The sequence below is a fragment of the Zootermopsis nevadensis genome, unplaced genomic scaffold, assembly GCF_977971745.1.
Source record: "Zootermopsis nevadensis isolate Lab colony 2312 unplaced genomic scaffold, Znev_1.0 Znev_ptg000010l, whole genome shotgun sequence".
Taxonomy (NCBI): domain Eukaryota; kingdom Metazoa; phylum Arthropoda; class Insecta; order Blattodea; family Termopsidae; genus Zootermopsis; species Zootermopsis nevadensis.
In genome coordinates, this window is record NW_028259142.1 from 19,978,953 (window position 1) to 19,999,446 (window position 20,494).

The following is a 20,494-nucleotide window of genomic DNA, read 5'->3' on the forward strand; positions in this document are numbered from 1 at the left end:
AATTCACTTATTAATTACATCCAAAATATACGACGTGATGTAAAATCTGCACTTAAAATGTCTCTGACTTAAGTAGAGTCACTTGTTTTACTAGTATTAAAATAATATATTGTTACGAGTTCTTAATATTGTAACAGAACTTAAAGAGAGATTTTGAAGGAGAATGAATTTTCTCAGAACAGGGGTCTTCAAATGGCGACACTGTTTCCATAGTAACAAGGACATTCACGAATAGTTCTCAGACGATACGAGGTGCGATCGGAAAGTTTCAAGACTGCGCCTATAAAAACCCGTACACTTATCTCAGGTATTAAATTCATCCATCACCCTCGAAGTAGTTCCCCTGGGAGTGAACACAACGATCCCAGCGCCGCTGCCAAGCCTGGAAGCATCCCTGGAAATCTTTCTTTGTCAGCCTGTCAAGCACCATCTGCGATTCTGCCTGAATCTCTTCTATCGTCTCAAATCTCCTTCCCTTTAGCTCGAAGATGGTCGTCCAGAACGCTCGTCATCATCGACAGAGTTTCGGCCGGCCATTTTTAAAACGTGAATGCCACACAAAAGTTTGTGCACGACCCATTGCGGACTCCCCAAATGCTTGCTTTAGCATTTCATAGGTTTCCGTAGCCGTTTTGGCGAGTCTTTGGCAAAATTTGATGCACACGCCATTCCGAAATCGCAGGAGGGTCGGTGTAATGCACTACCAAAACGCCCGTAACTAAGAAACAAATGCTAATTCGATGATGCCGGCTGGCACACTGATTCACTATGAATGTAGGCCGCACCCCCTAGCGGCAGAAGCTCGTACTACATCCGGTTCGCCCTCTATTGACACAGTCTTGAAACTTTCCGATCACACCTCGTATACTGAGTAAGAGAAGGGGTTATCAGAAATAGTTTGCTATCGGGCAAGACATGGTTGAAAATAAATTCCGAAGCTGTTTGTATAATACGAAAACATCTCTCGCGTGTGTTCTGTTTTATTGAATAAACCAACACTTAGAAAAAATTGGACCAAGAAACATTCCGGTAACTCTGTGTTCTTCTGACTGTAATGACAATGTAGAGGAGTTTATTCTAAGACAAAAATAACAAACAATGTGTGTATATAATTTCATGACGTATTATTCTACAAAACTAGAAGGACGAACCTGTTCTGGTTCTAAAATGGGTTTAACCTAACCTAACCATCACACATCTACTCGGGGGTCTTCTTAAATCACTTTAATTATCAATCCCTACCACTCACTACACCGCAGATGGTCGAGTTGCATAATACCAAGGGGAAGATGCACTACGACAGGAAAATGGGCATCTAACCTCACGCATTTACAAACAAAAACAGACCGAAAGGCGAAAGTATGTTCACTTCAGGCAGTTAACGGATTTCTCCTGTCGGATTAACTCGGTCAGTGATGTCGTATCAGTCAGGAGACTGCCCTCTTACACATCCGTAAAGCTGTTTTAGAAAACAGTAAATATAATATTATACAATGAATGTGACGAACTTTTTTTTTTAAATTTTCAATTTCGATGTATCAGACACAAACGTTTTAACACAATACTAAGTAGGATTTGAAATTTTAATGGCATTGAGTACGAAGATGGCTGTCTTTATGGTTGTAAGGCCGTGTAGTATATACTACAAGGCTCTACAACCCAGAAGACAGCCATCTTCTCACAAATATCTAATGTGAGACTCAAATAACTAACATGTGCAAGGTCTTCGAAATTTTTTTTGGCCTGTGGAGGGTTACGATGAGAATACTGTGAAGCTGAGTACATAATATGATGTGAACGTCTTCTGCGCGTTGCAGGGACCTATTTTATCCTCTACGACTTCCTGGACTACTTCGAGAAGGACGCACCGAGTTTCCTGCTGAGGGACAAATACCTGGACATTATCAACCTCATCTTCAAGAACTTGACACAACTGGAGCGAGACGCCATCATTTTCCAGGTAAGGAGATGCAAACACGACAAGAGAATGAATACTTCTCTGGTAACAGAAATCTAAGATTCAACGTCGATAATACCGATCCCGATTGAGACCCTGTTCCATCTCCCACCTGCCTCCCTAAGACAACTCTCTCCAAGTCGTCTCTCCACCAAAGTTCGCCTTAGCCACATACGGAGGAGTCCAGTGTAAATCCAAAATGTCGCTGTCCTGAGAGAACTTGAAGACAAAATTATTCATTGTCAGTTTCTAAGATGCCCTAAGCTGCTGACATACTTCGTCACTGTCTCAATATTTTCCTGAACACACTGTTTTTAAACCCTTAAAAAACTACGCCCTTCCTTGAAAGTAAAAGACCACGTTTGGCACTCACACAAAATTATATGCAATACGAGGTTCTGACCACGGTTAGGTTGTCGATGTTGATCTTCCGGGTGTTAAAAGCGCGGGGACGTGAAGTTAGACAAGAACGTTTCGGAGGAACGTAGCACCTCCTTCTTCACGGCTGAAGGATTATGCTCATTTTAAACGCTGGTATGTACATACAAGTCCACGCTGTTTTAATACCCGGAAACCAACTTCGACAACGAGATAAGAATTTCATACTGGATATTTCGTGTTCATGAGAGACACACTGTGAAAGCGTTAGCAGTGCGAAGGTCACTTAGTTAACTGAAGCAGAGAGTCGCACCTGATGATGACAGCAAAAGTGTCGATCGAAATCTGTGGCAGACTTTCTCTTCGCATAGGATGTTTTTTTTTTTTGAGAAGAATTCATGATGGTACCCCTGGCGACAGGGGACAGGAGCGGAAGGGCTTGTTACGAGATACAGCCTCTCCCTATCATAGTGATTATGAATTATATAATCTAGTGAGAGGAGGCGAGCGGTGTTGCCACATCGTTATCCCTCTGTGACATTTGAGGTTTTCGCGGCAGTGAGGATGGCGAAGTGCGAACTTCAGCCCTGAAGACGGGGACAGTATGTTAGCATCTAACGATGAGACTACCCGGAGCCAAAACCCGGAATAACATACAAAAAAACCATGACGATAATGTAACCTAATTTTTCAATGCTGAGGTCCTCATTAAATTGCGTACATCTGTTCTTATAACTTGCATATTAACAAAATGCCATCCTCTCATTCGTCGCTAAGTAGTCTGAACTACTGAAAAACCGACGTTAAATACATTATAAACAAATAAAATAAGACACGAGTTAATTTCTGCTCGTAATGTCACAGACCAAAGGTACGAAAGGAAGGATGTGTTTAAAACCGACGTCTAGCGTCAATATCGTGTGAACGGTGGACTAATCGATGTCGAACAAGACTAATTTTCAGAAATCTCTGTCAGCCAAGAAGTGCCCTGTCTTTTGTGCATGGCCAAAGTTGATTACATTGTTCACAAGAGTCTGCTATCTTACACTACACTGAGTCAGCTGATTCCAACCCAAGTAATTATGTCAGACATCAAAGAACAACTATCACCTCGTTATTCCAAATATGATGAGAGAATTCTTCTATCATTGCTCTCGAAGGTATCTTTGTGGACCAGTACCAGTGAAAAGTCCTGTATCGTTCCCTTGCTATGTACCGACTGCATTACAATTTGTGACGTAACAAACCGCGTTATGACCTGAAGTCATCGTCTGTTTATTCAGAAACCTAAAAATACAAACAACATAAATTCACGTAAGGAACTACAATAATTATAGAAACTTGTTTCATTTTCTCTCCAGCAAATCTTTCCAAACAATGTGAGATTTCAGGTTTTCACGGCGATCAGTACGAAGATGGCTGTCTTCAGGTTTCCCACTGATGATAGAAGAAGGAATGTGGTCGAAACCATCAGTCGATATTTAACAGACCACGCGGTGCCACATCCCACAAGATAGACATTTCCACGAAATATAAGAGACCTAAATAAATCAGGAGTTTCCAGACGAAGTTTCATACTTTTTAAAACTTCACTGCCTCGCTGGTCCCTGTACTGACTCAAACTTAGAGCGTCAACGCAACAGCCATCTCACCACAGCACGATCCCGATTATCCTAACTAAACTGGTCCTGAAGACGGACGGATAATCGTGGCCGAACTGTATTCAAGTTTCAGGCTTTAAAATTACAGCTTCGAGGAAGTTTGAATTAACATGAGCTTCATACAGAACGTAACTGACCACAGGCGTCTTAAATGGGATCAAACATAACCTCACATTCACTATTGTAAGGATTGACGACTGAGTACAACACAGAGACAGATTTCAGGGAATTATCTGCGACAGTTATGGTGCATGGTACATTGACCAGGCCAAACGGCTACGTCGCTCCAAAGCCCCACTAGTTTTGAGCAACAAATAATTCACAGCGCCGGGCATGCGCAGGGCGAATTGCGACACGTGAATATTTTATGTTCGAAGTTTGTGTAAGGTCAAATCAGTTTTCGGATGCCCTCTCTAGCGAACTGCACGTGTGGGCCAGAAAATGTAAAATACTTTGTACTTTGACACTTCGAAAAGTTCAATAACGAGAGGAGGGGAGACGAAGAAGACGATTAACTAACTAACTAACTAACTAGATGGCTTACCGAACCCGAAGGTTCATCACCGAATTAACCAAAGCCCTCCATCGGACCCTGTCCTGGGCCAACAAATCCAGTCTCCTTCGACTCCTATCTCCCATAGATCCAGCCTGAGATTATCCTCCCATCTACGTCTAGGTCTCCCCAGCGGTCTCTTCCCCGCAGACTTCCCAAATAGTGGACCCAACCAACCAGATGGCTTACGGAACTCGAAGGTTCATCACCGAATTAACCAAAGCCCTCCACCAGACCCTGCCCTGGGCCAACAAAATCCAGTCTCCTTCAACTCCTATCTCCCATAGATCCCGCCTGAGATTATCCTCCCATCTACGTCTAGGTCTCCCCAGAGGTCTCTTCCCCTCAGGCTTCCCAACCAATACCCGGTGCACACCTCTTGTCCCATCCATGCGCGCTACATGCCCGGCCCATCTCACTCTTCTCGACTTAATCACCCTGACAATACTGGGGGAGGAAACAGATTTTTTAAGATCGTCATTATGCAGTTTTCTCCACGCCCCATCGTCTTCTCTCCTAGGCCCAAATATCATCCTCAACACCCGATTCTCAAACACCTGCAATCCGTGCTCCTCCCTCTGAGTGAGAGACCATGTTTCGCACCCATACAAAACAACAGGCAAGATTATTGTCTTGTAAACTTTAATTTTCAGGTTCTTAGAAATCAGACGGAAGAAGACGATTACTACAAGTAATTAATTAACACACCTGTCTTCTGGGTTGTAGCGCCGTGTAGTCTGGTAGACGTTTACCGACTTTTCGGAGGTTCTTGCTGCTTCCATCATCAGGGCTATGATAATTTACCGCCGTGAGAACCTCAAGTCCTACACATTTAAAGTACTTGACAAAAACACAAAAAATACTTAACCAGTTAAGGCGAGGGATTTCGACATGTAAAATCAAAGCATTTTTTGAGCAGCTGAGCAACTATCAGAGTTAGAGTATATATCCATGTTTCCTCGCATTGCTACAGAAGTAGAAAACAGTGTATTAAAGCTGGTTAACCCTTTGAAGCCGAAGCTCGTCTTCAAAATATTTACGAATCCAGACCGTACCGCGAAGAAAACACTACACCTCACCATTACGAAAATCAGCTGGTTAACCCTTTGAAGCCGAAACTCGTCTTCATAATATTTACGAATCCAGACCGTACCGCGAAGAAAACACTTCACTTAACCATTACAAGTCGAATCAGGCGGTACCACATAAGATTTAACATCCCGGTCAAAGCCTTAATGAATCTTTCGAAAAAGCAACGGTAGAATTGAGACCACAGATTTTTGGGGGGTGGGGGGAGGGGGTTGTGGGGGAAATTAAATTCGGGAAATGCTTGCTACCGTGCATTCAGAATATTTTGTGTTCATGTCCACCTTAAAAATAAACAGTAAAACAGATAGAAAGTTCGCACTACGAAATTTCGCTCGTACGAACATTTATAATGGTTTCATCCTATAAACAGACCTGATCCCTGTATCTGAAAACACAGCGACGCGTTCATGATGCAAACCCTGGCGAGCCCACAGTGCATCTCGCAAGTGTCAACGAAATTCTACCAAATCACGTCGCTTCTGCTGTGTGAACTCGCCCTGGCATCTGAACTGACCTTTCGTGTATTTGTACAAGCCAACCCACATTGTGAGACGAGTGTTTACACTCCAGTTAAATTAGACCGGAAGGTGGTTCCTAAATAGCGTTCAGTGTTAGATGTACGAGAATGTCTCACGGACAATCCTCATAGGTAAATACAAGACAACGGGCCATCATGTGTCTCCAGGGTGACCCGGTTTGCGTCAATTGTTCGATCATTTTGATTTGCCAATATTATCATACCGGCGATAGACTGTAAAGTGGTTATAAATTCTGGACGTGTTTGCTAACGTTGACAGTGTTTTGCTTCAAGGTTAGTCACTATTGTGAACTACAAATCAGACAAGGATTCTGACGTAGTTAATTGATTATTTGGGCTGTGGCAAGGCGCGAGGGCAATACGAGAAACAGATTCGGTTAATAGTCGTGAATTTTATGAATGAGCCGACGACATTAGACAAGGGGTGGTCGGAAACTTAACCCAAGCTTCGAGGTAACAACGTTGCAATGGACGCGGAAAATGAACAGAAGCTATCGTTTTATCTCTTAAGGTAGTATATTTGCGTCATATTGTGAATTAGGTTAATATTTTAATATTTTCCGTCAAATCACAATTTTAATAAGAGAATAAAATATAAAATATTTAAAATATCATTTCACGTTCCGCATCGAATGATAGATTTACAAATTTGTAAATCGATCATTCGATGCGGAACGTGAAATGATATTTTAAATATTTTATATTTTATTATCTTATTAAAATTGTGATTTGACGGAAAATATTAAAATATTTTATCTCTTGTAAATTAATGGAACGCTTGGGTTTTAACCATAAAGGAAATACATTGGCTGAAGATGGCTGTGTACCAAGATTTGTGCCGTGTAGTCTGGTAGAAGTCTGCTGACCTTTCAGAGGTGTTTGCTGCCTCCATCATCAGGGCAATGTTTACGTCGTGAGAGAAATATTTCGAAACTTTTACTGTTGGTTACTGTGTGGCATTCTTTAATTTTAATAAACCTTATTACCTTCTAAAATTTAAAAAGATATTAATAAAGCATCATTTTAGAGTATTATGAACACCTGTTACAAATAAGGCTAATAGTTTTAAGAACCGGAGTAAACGATTCGTCGTTAAACTTCGTATATCCTTGAAGAAAGTAGTGACGTGCCTGCGTGTCGTGGCCCACTGAAAAATTCAAGTACCTTGATGTCTAAGTGAATAAGACAAAATATTATAATTTAGAGAACTGAAACAAACAAACTGCTCATTTACGTTCATACCAAAGAACATACAAGAAACTGTGTTATGTTTAAAATATTTCACAAAGCATACTTGCCGACTTCCTGACTTTTGATTCAATATACCTCAACATCCTGTTCTCACACACAGAGTGAGACAGAGACAAGCTTTTACACCCATATAAAAAAAGAGTTAAAATAGTATATTTTAATTTTTAGATTTCTTGAAGGCAGACAGGAAATCCTGGGATTTAAAATGAGCCATGAAATTCATTCTCTAAATTTAATCTGCTGTTGTATTTTTTTTTTCTGAGTGCAGTTTTGTAAACCAACACACCGAAATTTTATAAACCACTCTACAGGGTTCACGTAGATCCCCGAAATTGGACCGGAAGTTTGACCCTGAGTCTTTTGTTACAGTATACTGACTGGGAACACCTGGCTGACGGCTACCTCAACCAGAAGATAATCGCGGAGGTCGTAGGCGACTTTTTCTTCATCTGTCCAACCAACCAGTTCGCGGAACACTTCGCCGCCCGGGGCACAAAAGTCTATTATTATTTCTTCACACAGGTAAAGCCACTCACGAGGCGCGTCCCCAGGTTAAACGCAAGCCTCAGACCCACATTGAGGACGGAGTGCCTCGAACAGCCCCATTCTCTGTTTACGAAATAAAATAATGAATCTGTGGGATTTCTTACGTTTTTCAAGATATCTGACGTTCTCACGCGACGGTAAAATTGACGATGTTACTCGTCTGAGTTGCTAACGCCATGAGGACTTACTGCCTCCATCCTCAGGGCTTATATTGTCGTTGGTGGATCTATAAGTAGTGATGTCGACCAGTCATAACCATTGTTTATACACGTGAACAGTAACTACGAACTGCTTAATGCAGACCCTGTAACGAGCGTGTGCCTTCACATCGCGTTATAACGACTGTGCTGAAAACCTCACATTGACCATGGAGTATCTGCTACGGGCTATAATTGTTTCTGATGTATATATCGTGAGGGCAGGTAACATCGCCAAACATCGATTAGCTTTACGGATCGATAGTCTGTAAAGCGGTTAGATGTATATAGGCCAGAATATGCACAGTCAAACAAACTTCCGTGACATCACCGAATTACAGCCAACCCCAAAAAAACAAATTTCTCTCTTATTTATTGGTTTATTGCCCTAGAAACAGTTCATACATTCACAATTTCCTGGGCTCCTCAACGTCGTAGGAACGTAGAAAAATTTAATAACCGCATGAATTAGATCACGGTACTATTAGGTTGAGGCTTTATGTGGGCGGTTACCGACGTTTCGGGGATCCTGCTGCTGACGACATCTATTGTCAGTCAGTTTATCGGATTTCAGATCAAGAACCCATTCAGGATCTCCAGAATACGAACCAAGGTGCTAACACCCGACTGCACCATTCGATAAAAGGGGTGTAAGACAGAGGAATTAAGAAGCTGTAGACAATTTCATAGCAAGTAAAGTAAAGTTTTTCCCACTATACGCCATGTAGGCGCTTGGGGGGAGAGTTAGTATAGCTCCTACTAATTCTTGACCTCGGCACTAGATGGGGGTGAGTGGTCAGCATCACGCCCCGGCCGGCTTTACCCCCGGGAAAGGACCCCGGTACCCATTGTAGAGGAGGCTGGGTGGGCCCCAGAGCCGGTCTGGACGCAGAGGCTAGAGGAAAAATCCTCTGCCCTCGTCGGGGATCGAACCCCGGTCGTCCAGCCCGTAGGAGTTCCTTTCATAGAAAAGGAACTTCTTAATCTGGCATTATTAGGTGACAGGTCGAATGGATGAAACAGTCCAGAAAAGTAACCTCTGATCAGAAGTCTGCAACCTGCTATCCGCAGGCCACATGTGGCTCGCAGCCTTATATGCTGCCCGTCACATGATACAGAAATTACACAATACGAGAAGAAAATTTATACAAATATGTTTTTGAAGTATAATGACAGACAATCGCAAAATATTAATTTACTAAAACCAATAGAAATTGTAAGCATTCCTGTAACTTTAAAATCAGAAAGTCACATTGTTCATTTACGGAGACCATATGAAATTTTAAAAAAAAAAACTAATAACCGAATTTTCATAAAACTATTCTCTTTAAATAGAATAAATAAATGCTCACAACAATGTCGGTGGTTTCTAACTACCGCCCTCGACAAAGGTACGAACTACCTAGCCGACGCAGCCCGCGCGGACGGAGAGGTTGCCGACCCTCGCCTCTGCTCTACACAGCAGAAAATTGCGACACCTTCCGCTACAGTAATCGCCTGGATCAGGCGGCAACTCCTCTGACAGAGGTGTTGCGCGGGTTCTCTAATCACTGGCGCTTTTACTCGTAAATTTGCATACCGCGGGTTGAGGAAACTACACCCAGGCACGATTCTGTCCGTACAATCCTTTCTCGCCTTTAAAATTCAAACATATTATGCAGTTTCAAGAAAAGAGTTCTCCTTGGGCCTAACCAGGTAGGAAAAGAATTTGGGAGACTTCACCATGGTTGAGAGAATAATATTAAAAAGGATGTGAAGGTGTGAGCTGGCTTCACCTGGCCCAGAACAGTGTACAGTGGTGGCTAAGTGTAAACACATTCGATTTTCTAGACTAGCTAAGCGACTATTAGCTTCTGAACAAGGTCTTTGTTCCGTGGCGGTAGCTAGAAATGTAAATACGGCTTCATGTGCCAGGCTAGGTCGTTATAATGACCGCCTTGGAGGAAACGCCGGTCCTGTCAGCCAAATCACTTGAGGGTTCCGATAAATCTCTCGTCCTCTGACGGCGAGAGGCTGCAATGCTCAGCGGCACTAAGGACTTCCAAATAACCTTCCAGGACTTCTCCAGAATTACTCCAGAATTTCTCCAGGAATTCTCCGTGACAAAAAATTTACGCATATCGTCTCCAGGACTTCTCCGACACTACTCTAGGACTTTCCCAGGATTTCTCCAGGAATTTTCCTGGAATTCTCAAGGATTATCCAGGACTTTTCCAGGACATCTTCACGATCACCCGATGAACACGATAGAATTTCTGTAGGACACCCCAAACCATCGTAGAAAAACAACTTTATATATCCTAACTGACTTAACTAAACCTAACCCAACCTAACCTAACCTAACCTAACCCAACCCAACCTAACCCAACCCAAACTAACCTAACCTAACCCAACCTAACCTAACCTAACCTAACCTAACCTAACCCAACCTAACCTAACCTAACCTAACCCAACCTAACCTAACCTAACCTAACCCAACCTAACCTAACCTAACCTAACCCAACCTAACCTAACCTAACCTAACCCAACCTAACCTAACCTAACCTAACCCAACCTAACCTAACCTAACCTAACCCAACCTAACCTAACCCAACCCAACCTAACCCAACCCAAACTAACCTAACCTAACCCAACCCAACCTAACCTAACCTAACCCAACCTAACCTAACCAAATCTAACCTAATCTAATGTAACTGATCCCAATTAAACTTAAACGAATCAAAAATAACCGACCCGCATAGGATCAAACCCACAACCGCTTAATGCCGAGTTAAAGAATTCACAGCGAGCCAGAGTTCGACACTTCTCCGCCCTCTGCCTTAATGCTCAGGAAGGTTATGAGATTACAAGCCAAGGGTCCAGAAACGTAAGCACCTCTACGGAGTGTAGTCCGCTCTTGAGAAGCTGATTGTTCCTCACACGGTCAAGAAATGTCCATCTTTTTTACACGAACCATCTGTTCATGACCGCATTCACAACAGCCTATCATTTGCTGGCATAGATACACGCAACTGTCACTTCCGGCAAGAGCTGCATGACTAACCGCCAAGTTGCTACAAGACTTTCCTGATACGAATCAAACATCCCTCCATACAAATCACAGAATAAACGTAGTTTCTTGCAGGAGATGCTGAAAATCATGCCCCTAAACACGCATATAGACTCTGGACCATTTAAAAAGGTTAAAATAATAATTTTAGCAGTAGGTTTTAGTGCTGGGCAGTGAGTCATGCAGTTCTTGCCAGGAACCAGGAAGTGACAGTTGCTTGTAACTATGTCAGCGAACTCATCTTCCTGTATTTTGAATCCCTAATAATATATGACCGCCACGGTGGTCTAGCGGTCAGAACACTAGCCTTGTAAGCCTGGGGTCTCGGGTTCGATTCCCGGCGGTGCCCGAATTTATAACTTGTCTTGGGTAAGGCCGTGGTCTAGGCAACACGGAGTTTTCCTCCGTGGCATCCCAACAATTACTCCATTCACACACAGAAGAAGGCAATGGCAAACCACTTCTGGATCATCTGCCAAGAACGTATATGAACAGGTCCCAGTCCGAGAAAAGGATGGAAGGATCCTGTTCATATGGACCTGTCGTCAGACAGAACACTACAAAAAAAATATATGAAGAAGGATACTCGTATAAGGATATTTGTACTCTGCTCTCTCGTGTGTATATAAGCCTCACGTAGGCAGAAGATAGAACGCATTTCGCCTAAGAACCCTTAAGAAAGAGACAGTGGTTTTGAAAAGAGGAGTACATGGCTTTTGAAATTCGCATGGGTGTTCTGTAGACCAATAGCTGGCGGATCGACCCGTGTTTCAACACAAAGCAGTGAGAATTATTTCAATATTTTATGTATTCAGCCGCGAGTGTGCGCGAAGCGGTTTCTGTATGGTCTGGGGTACACATGGTCACATAAATTCAGCAACACCGCAAAGCCTGTGGCTTTAACCACAGAAAACACAGTACACGTGCTAGTCTCTTCATTGTACGCGCCTCTGCGCATTCTGAGAGACTCTCAACTCCAGCACCAAGAAATCAACTTCACTTTTGATGAGTGTGACGAGCCCCTTCGAAGCCGATCCTCCAAGAATCAATGTGGCCGATTACGCGTATTGTATTCGTGATTTTACTTACCGAACAGCAGTTAATATTTATTAAACGCAGATTCAAATACATCAATGAACATTTAATACGGTACTTCCTAAGAAACAAGCCATGAAGACTTAGTTAGTGTGAAGGTACAGATGACCTCGGTATTAAATAGAGGTCATTGGTCAGCTTCACGTTCCAACCGCTTTACACTCGCAGAAACAAACTCAGTAATCGTACCCGCTGACTGGGCTCCAGAGAATGTCTGGACGCTGTAAAATGTTTGGCTCCTTTCGGGATTCTAACCACGGTAGCCTGTAGTCGAGTCACTACACTGAGCTACCTAGTTCATGAATATTTACTGTTGCAAAATTTGCAATTCTACATTTCGAGATACATAAATTCAACAGGCACGTACTCCAATGCGGTGTCTTATTTTGTGTATAAGCCTGTCTAATAAAAATTATGAAGTCAGAATTTAACTTTATGGAAGGTGGAAGACATCTTGATTACTAAGGGTTATAAGTCTGAGAGTAGAAACCCAACGCAAAATTTTATGAAGATCTGCTTAGTTTCGGGTATGAACATAAGGATATTGGCCCCTCATTATGAGCTCGTTCTCTCCACTTCATGAGAAAATCACAAAGAATTAGCCTTACGGATCGATGAGTGTTAGGAGTATCACGTTTCACGATTCTCCCGTGACAAACAGATCGACAGGATCTCGTCTGCCTTTCCCGTGACACAGGAAGCGTTGAGGACAAAAAACCCTTCCGGTCGACCTTTGGTCTTCAGTGACGATACAAAACTCGGCCATTTTCAACACTTAATATGAAATTAATTTTCGTTTTCCGGTTTCAATGTAATTTAATTTTTTGACAAAAAGAACACGTGTCAGGATTGGATTGCGTTACTTTCCGGTCACTCTGAAGGTGGCATCTATGGAGGGGGGGTCTGGCGAAATCAGCGTTCGGCGGGAGTCCCGAGTCAGACTTTGACAAGAATTTGGCTTCAGTTGTTTTATAAATTATTTTTTTATAAATGTACTCCCAATGCGATTTTCGAAGATAAAGCTTCAATAAATTCTGTTACTGTTGAACAGAAAAAAGGTTAATTTCTTTAAATTTTGACTAGTCGAACTCCGCTGGATTCGCGACATTGATTGAGGCATCTGAAGGAAAAGAGACTCCATCAAGTTCTTCCCAGCTTAATGTAGTACAGCATACAAGACCAAATTTGAAATGAAATACCGTGGCTTATTTAACAGCATGCACGTCCGTGATAACACTGAGGAAAAACTTCATAACGTTAGCCCTTCGGCTGAAGAATCTTATCTGGAAAATTCTGAATAAAGAGCAGGAGTGCTAACCACGTAACTTCAAGACCCTGGCACACATATTTTACTAACGCATTATAAAGATCTGCAGTGTAGATAAATATTCAGTTCCGACAATGATATTAATCAGAAGTTTTTAGTTGATCGACCATAACCTAAATTAGGTTGATCACATTAACAAACCTCGTAAAGCGAGGGTCTTGGATTCGAATCTTGCTTAAGTCAAGGATCGAAACGTCATACAAGATGGCGGCCTAAGTTCTCCGATAACTAGAAGGACGGGTAGGAAAATATACGGCCTACACAGGGACAAATTCTGTTTTGACATCCCTGAGACAATGATATGTGAAACTGTTACGTACAAAGCTGGAGACGGGAATCAATCACAGAATCCTCTAGAGAGTCCTAGTAGACCGTCAAGTAGAGAGGAAAAACTGGTCCATCGTTTGTTATACGTTCCGCTGGATATCGAACTACATAAATCGATCGTTCGTCACATCGGCCCCCCCACCCCCCTCGGGCAGCCCTGCTTCGCCCAGCTACCAATCTCGTACAGCTTCAGCTGGTCCATTCTTTAAACGAAAGAACAAGAAAATTGTTCTACAACATGTAATTTATAATACAGGACAGCGAGAGCACCTATAGACGACTGAAGTAGGCGGTATTTAGGTATTTTGACAGAAACTTATCAACTGTAGAGGTATTTTAACATCAGATGAGATGACAAGATAATTGCATAAGCTGTCTTTACCCCTCCACAGATAAGAAAGGTTCGAGGTTATCATGGCGATAAAAATATAGATAATGTTCTGGTTTTTTACGTTTCACAGGAACATCCTACCTCCATCATCAGCATATCATCGATATAAAACCCGCCAATTCTTTACTACTGGCAACACTAGTCTGAAGCTGTAATACTGAGAGTTTGTTAAACATTCGATTAAGGCTGGCCAAAATTTTCAAAAAAAATATTCAAATGTCACAAAAACATCGGTGCTATTAATTACGTTAAAAATGTAAATTATTATTTAAATCTTTACTATGTGTATTTTATTACCCAACACGTGACACTACGAGGCCGTGCCATAGCTCAGGCGGTTAGTCACCGGCTTCTCACAACAGAGGCCTTCGTTCGAGACCGGGCAATGCATGTTCGATCTGATATTGTTGTTGTTAATGGTTATGTTGCTAATGTTTTATTTGTTTCAGGACTTACTATACTTTAGCACTGATTGTACGTTAAATTTGTCTAAAATAACCCTGTCGTCATGTTTTTTGATTTTGATTTTTTTGGCTTGTAATCAGTAGTTTGTATGTTCATAACCCGTCTTCAAACCTAATTTTGGGTCATACCATTTCGTGGAGAATTAAAAATCAGTTGATTCGTCCAAAACCTTAAACACGCGCAGATCAGCATGACCACATAATCCTACCGTCTTTCCTCAGGCACCGAAAGGAGGCTTAACTAATTCACGAGAAATTAAAAGTAGTTTCTCTAACAGTGGGGTCTAAGAATATAAGATAAAATTCTTCCTCTCCCCACATATCACGACAGGTATACAACACGCTTCCAAGGACTTTAGGCCCACATCTACTCCTGTAAGTAGACTTTACGTAACACAGTATTCCCCTCAGTGGCAGCTTGCGCGAAAGCGACATAAGTCACAGGGAAACCCACACATCGTCCACAGAGACCTCAATGTAAACATGATATATGTCACATTATATCTCTGTTAGCAAAGTTATTTCTGTTGCTACGTGGCACATAAGAAACTGAATAAACCCTGGAGTCCGTCTTGATGTGGCGAATAGATAAAATTCACCCCCTCCATGAAGCACAGCCCTTTTTGAGAATCTGACAGTCGCTCATCTTGTACACAAAATCTCTTACGTTTATAAGAAACGAAGGTTAATATCTAATACCCCCCCAAAAAAAATAGACTGTCGATCAAACGTTACGCTGTTTTATCGGTCTGTTAACCTACACACAGCATAATTCTTGTTGAGAATCTGACAGTCGCTCATCTTGTACACAAAATCTCTTATGTTTATAAGAAACGAAGGTTAATATCTAATACTACCCCAAAAAAAATAGACTGTCGACCAAACGTTACGCTGTTTTATCGGTCTGTTAACCTACACACAGCATAATTCTTGTTGAGAAGCTGATAGTCGCTCATCTTGTGCACAATATCTCTTACGTTTATGAGAAACGAAGGTTAATATCTAATACTACCCCAAAAAAAATAGACTGTCGACCAAACGTTACGCTGTTTTATCGGTCTGTTAACCTACACACAGCATAATTCTTGTTGAGAAGCTGATAGTCGCTCATCTTGTACACAAAATCTCTTATGTTTATAAGAAACGAAGGTTAATATCTAATACTACCCCAAAAAAAATAGACTGTCGATCAAACGTTACGCTGTTTTATCGGTCTGTTAACCTACACACAACATAATTCTTGTTGAGAAGCTGACAGTAGCTCAACTACTTAAGGAATTCCACGAGTTTGCGTATCCGTGTGGTTCAAAATACCGCCACGAGCCCTGACGGCTCATTTCCTGTTTTCCAGCGAACGAGCATCAACATGTGGGGGAAATGGATGGGCGTAATGCATGGCGACGAGATAGAGTACGTGTTTGGTCACCCCCTCAACATGTCCATGGAGTACAGCCAAAGCGAGAGAGAACTCAGCCGGACCATCATGGACATCTTCGCCAGGTTCGCGCTCACAGGGTGGGTAAGAAACAGGTTCTCGTTGTCTACTGGTACTGCCCACGTCAGTCTGACTGACGTCCGAACTACGTCGCAGTGATTTTGGCTTTATTCGTTACGTCCTGGTCTACGCAACGGGACGGCACGGCCCGCGATGTTCGCGCCATTGATACGCCGTGCACTATTCGCACAGCACAGACAAAGCAGTAACGTTATTTTGGATGACAGAATTAAACGAAGCACGCGTAGAAAGTGACATGGAAACATTCTCCTCTCCCCTCCTTCGACAACTTTTGCCTAAACTTCACGAATTTCCTCATCCGTCATTTTAGTAGCATCACGGCTCGTAGGACATTCAAAGTTACGACTTTCAGGTCGTACGAGATGGCACAACATATATGCCGAATTTCATCTAAATCTGTCGACTGGTTTCTCGATTAGAATAAATAGACAGACGGACGGACAGAGAGACAAAGCCAGGCTAAAATGCGTTCTCCCCCAATCAGTTCGTGCGAAGAACGCATGATTACAATTTTATCAAAGGTGGTCTAGCGGTTAGAACGCTGGCCTTGTAATCCTGGGGTCTCGGGTTCGATTCCCGGCGGTGCCCGAATTTATAACTTGTGTTGGGCAAGGCCGTGGTCTAGGCAACACGGAGTTTTCCTCCGTGGCATCCCAACAATTACTCCATTCACACACAGAAGAAGGCAATGGCAAACCACTTCTGGATCATCTGCCAAGAACGTATATGAACAGGTCCCAGTCCGAGAAAAGGATGGAAGGATCCTGTTCATATGGACCTGTCGTCAGACAGAACACTACAAATAAATATAAATAGGAAACATACCAAAAGTCAGTGTTGTGAGCCGAACGCCTCGTATTCGGCTACAGTGTTTCTGTGTTCCGCAGGAAACCCGTGGAAAATGACTCAGATTGGCCAACCTACACGAAAGAGCATCCTAAATACTACATACTCAACGCGAACCATTCTGGCATCGGCAGGGGTCCACGAACCACAGCTTGCGCATTTTGGAACGACTTTTTGCCGCGTCTCAAGAATCTTCCAGGTACGTATCCAGACAAGCGCAAACTCATTCGCCCAGACCGGATCTACGACACGCTTAACCTTAATGTCACTGGCCCAAGTGTGAAGGTCACTACTGATCCTTCAGAACCTAAAGGAGTGTTAGAAACGTTGTTTTACTGCGGTAGTGCATTTGCAGTAACCGAATAGCGTCCTTCAATGCCACGGAAGAACTTAACACCTCCCCTTACTCTGCGCATGTCAAAACAAAATGAATGTATACGAGGTGCGATCGGAAAGTTTCCAGACTGCGCCTATAAAAACCCGTACACTTATCTCAGGTATTAAATTCATCCATCACCCTCGAAGTAGTTCCCCTGGGAGTGAACACAACGATCCCAGCGCCGCTGCCAAGCCTGGAAGCATCCCTGGAAATCTTTCTTTGTCAGCCTGTCAAGCACCATCTGCGATTCTGCCTGAATCTCCTCTATCGTCTCAAATCTCCTTCCCTTTAGCTGAATTTTCATCTTTGGGAAGAGGAAGAAGTCACACGGCGAATAAGGAGGGTGCGGGATGACGGCCATGGTGTTTGAGGCCAAAAACTGCCGAACTTTGAGGGCGGTGTGCGCTGGCGCGTTGTCATGATGCGTCGCATGTGGAGTTCTTCCTTTAGAATCAGCTGACAGGTCCCATAGCCTATCCCAACAATGTCGCACAAGTCGTTGATGGTACGACGTCGATCTTCGTGAATGGCCTGCCGAATCTTCGTAACATTTTCGGGCGTTGTGCTCGAAGATGGTCGTCCAGAACGCTCGTCATCATCGACAGAGGTTCGGCCATTTTTAAAACGTGAATGCCACACAAACGTTTGTGCACGACCCATTGCGGACTCCCCAAATGCTTTCTTTAGCATTTCATAGGTTTCCGTAGCCGTTTTGGCGAGTCTTTGGCAAGAGATTCAGGCAGAATCGCAGATGGTGCTTGACAGGCTGACAAAGAAAGATTTCCAGGGATGCTTCCAGGCTTGGCAGCGGCGCTGGGATCGTTGTGTTCACTCCCAGGGGAACTACTTCGAGGGTGATGGATGAATTTAATACCTGAGATAAGTGTACGGGTTTTTATACGCGCAGTCTGGAAACCTTCCGATCGCACCTCGTATGTAAGGACTCATATATTCGGATGTTTATTTCAAGGAAGGAACTTGGGTTATTAAAATATGATAAAGGATATTAGAATGAGGCTTCACTGAAGCTTGACGTCTGTCACCGTCTGTAAAACCCAAAGGAAATGAAACTGATGAAACCAGGTTGGTTATTTTTAAGACGATCGAAAAAATATTTTATCCAAGGTCGTTCAAAAATTCTGAACTCACTAAAAGTACGTAATATCGCAACACATTTCACGACGGAAGAAATGCATTAACATTTTTTTTAAAATATTTTTATGCGTGGACATATTCACAAAATGGGTTACGAAAATTTAAAAAAAAAAATCCAACATACATTTTCCTATAGATCTCCAAATGCTAATGTTCTCTGAAATCATTTCAGTTGTTTCGGATTTTAAACTGCTGTCAAACAGGTGAATACAGTCCTAAAAATTCCTTTCTGACACACGTCTTAAGTCTCTGTAAAGAATGAATACGAAAATATGCATGAGATTATGGTCTAAACCGTTGGCCGATAGGCGGCTCTGCTGTCAGTAGTACCTAATTCTGCCGGTAGAATTCTGTGCCAGGAATGTAATAAATGCGGTATATTTCGTGTGATTATGGTAATTTTTAACGGGAGTTAATTAAGAAGACGGGGGAAATAGAAAAGTGTCAGAGACAGATCAAATGTCAGTAATTGTGCCGACATCAAAATCGAGAAATTTTGTTTGAATTGCGTCTGGTGGCAAATATCAATGGAACTCTCAGTTGCAAGGGGTGCAGATTCCTCGACGTGTGACTAACGCGAATGAAGCTCAGACCAAACGCCGACGAACTATCGGGGCGGATGAGTTACTGCATGCGCTGGAAAAATGAGTCCAGTGAAAGTAACGTCATTGATACCTATAACATGTGAAGTGAGCGAAAGTTCGAAAGGTCGTAATGTTAGAATTTTTTTTAATAAATTAAAAGCAAAAACCTGATCCCACTATAGCCACGCCCCAAATCTTTCGAAGACAATTAACTTTAAAAAACAAGGGGACCGCTTTCCCTCCGCTAAACACAGACGGGATGAGAAAATTTTTATGGTCCTTCAGCCAAAGGTACTACATACATTTTATCAGCACGGACCACAGGCAAATTACAGAATGAATATACATGTAGGTCTCGATTTACGCCGGGGATGCGTTCCTGGACGAATCGGCGTAAATTGAAACTCTTTTGTAATATAAATCAATGTGAAGTCAATGACATGTTCCCCAGCACCCAAACATTGACGAGTAATATAATGACATTACATTTAAAGCTCTCAAATAACGTAAATAAAATAAATGGAATTTAAAAAATATATTTTATACACTTACAATCGGCAATTCGTTGGTCCCCGCGATTGATGTGTAGTCATCTCTGCTGTTATGCGATAGTTGCATTCATGTAAGACGCCGACCTATAGAAAATCGCGTAGTAAAAATAACCCCGGTACCTCAGCAGAGATTAAATCAGTCCTTTGAAAGTTTAAAGCTTTTACCGATTCATCGATCTCATTGGAGCAAATTCGCGTTAACGAAACTTACGTAATTGCAGAGATGACTGTATTTATAATTTTTATTAAAAATCAGCGATGTAAGAATTACGATTTAGTATAAGAATCAGTACGAGAAACATTGTAAAACGTTATGAATAATATTTTTTCTTTTTGACTTTCTGGTTTCAAAATCGGCGTAATTCTGAATCGGCGCAAATTTAACCGGAGCAAATCGAGGGCTACCTGTATTTATATTCATGACAGCGGAAACACTCTGCCTTTCTTACTCCAGACAAACTTTAGCAATAATCGCGCAGGTAATGGAGAAAAATATCCCTACGCGCAGAAAGAGAAATGTATTCAAAGCTTACGGATCAATGGTTTCTGAAGAGGTACAGACGAAATTAGTCCAGTGGCGTCCGATGACAAGGACAATGTAATATTCCAACAGTCACGATGTCTTAGCTATTAAATAAAT

At 42.3% G+C, this 20,494-nt stretch overlaps 1 protein-coding gene across 1 annotated transcript in view; it reads left to right on the top strand.

Annotated features, from left to right (window-relative positions):
- Positions 1 to 20,494, top strand: part of LOC110839448 (acetylcholinesterase-like) — a 48,708-nt gene that overhangs the window by 19,130 nt on the left and 9,084 nt on the right. The window contains exons 2-5 of the mRNA XM_022083636.2: positions 1,818 to 1,960; positions 7,797 to 7,949; positions 16,175 to 16,338; positions 17,227 to 17,384. Of these exons, the coding sequence (XP_021939328.2) occupies positions 1,818 to 1,960; positions 7,797 to 7,949; positions 16,175 to 16,338; positions 17,227 to 17,384 (618 nt within the window). The remainder of the gene's footprint in view (positions 1 to 1,817; positions 1,961 to 7,796; positions 7,950 to 16,174; positions 16,339 to 17,226; positions 17,385 to 20,494) is intronic.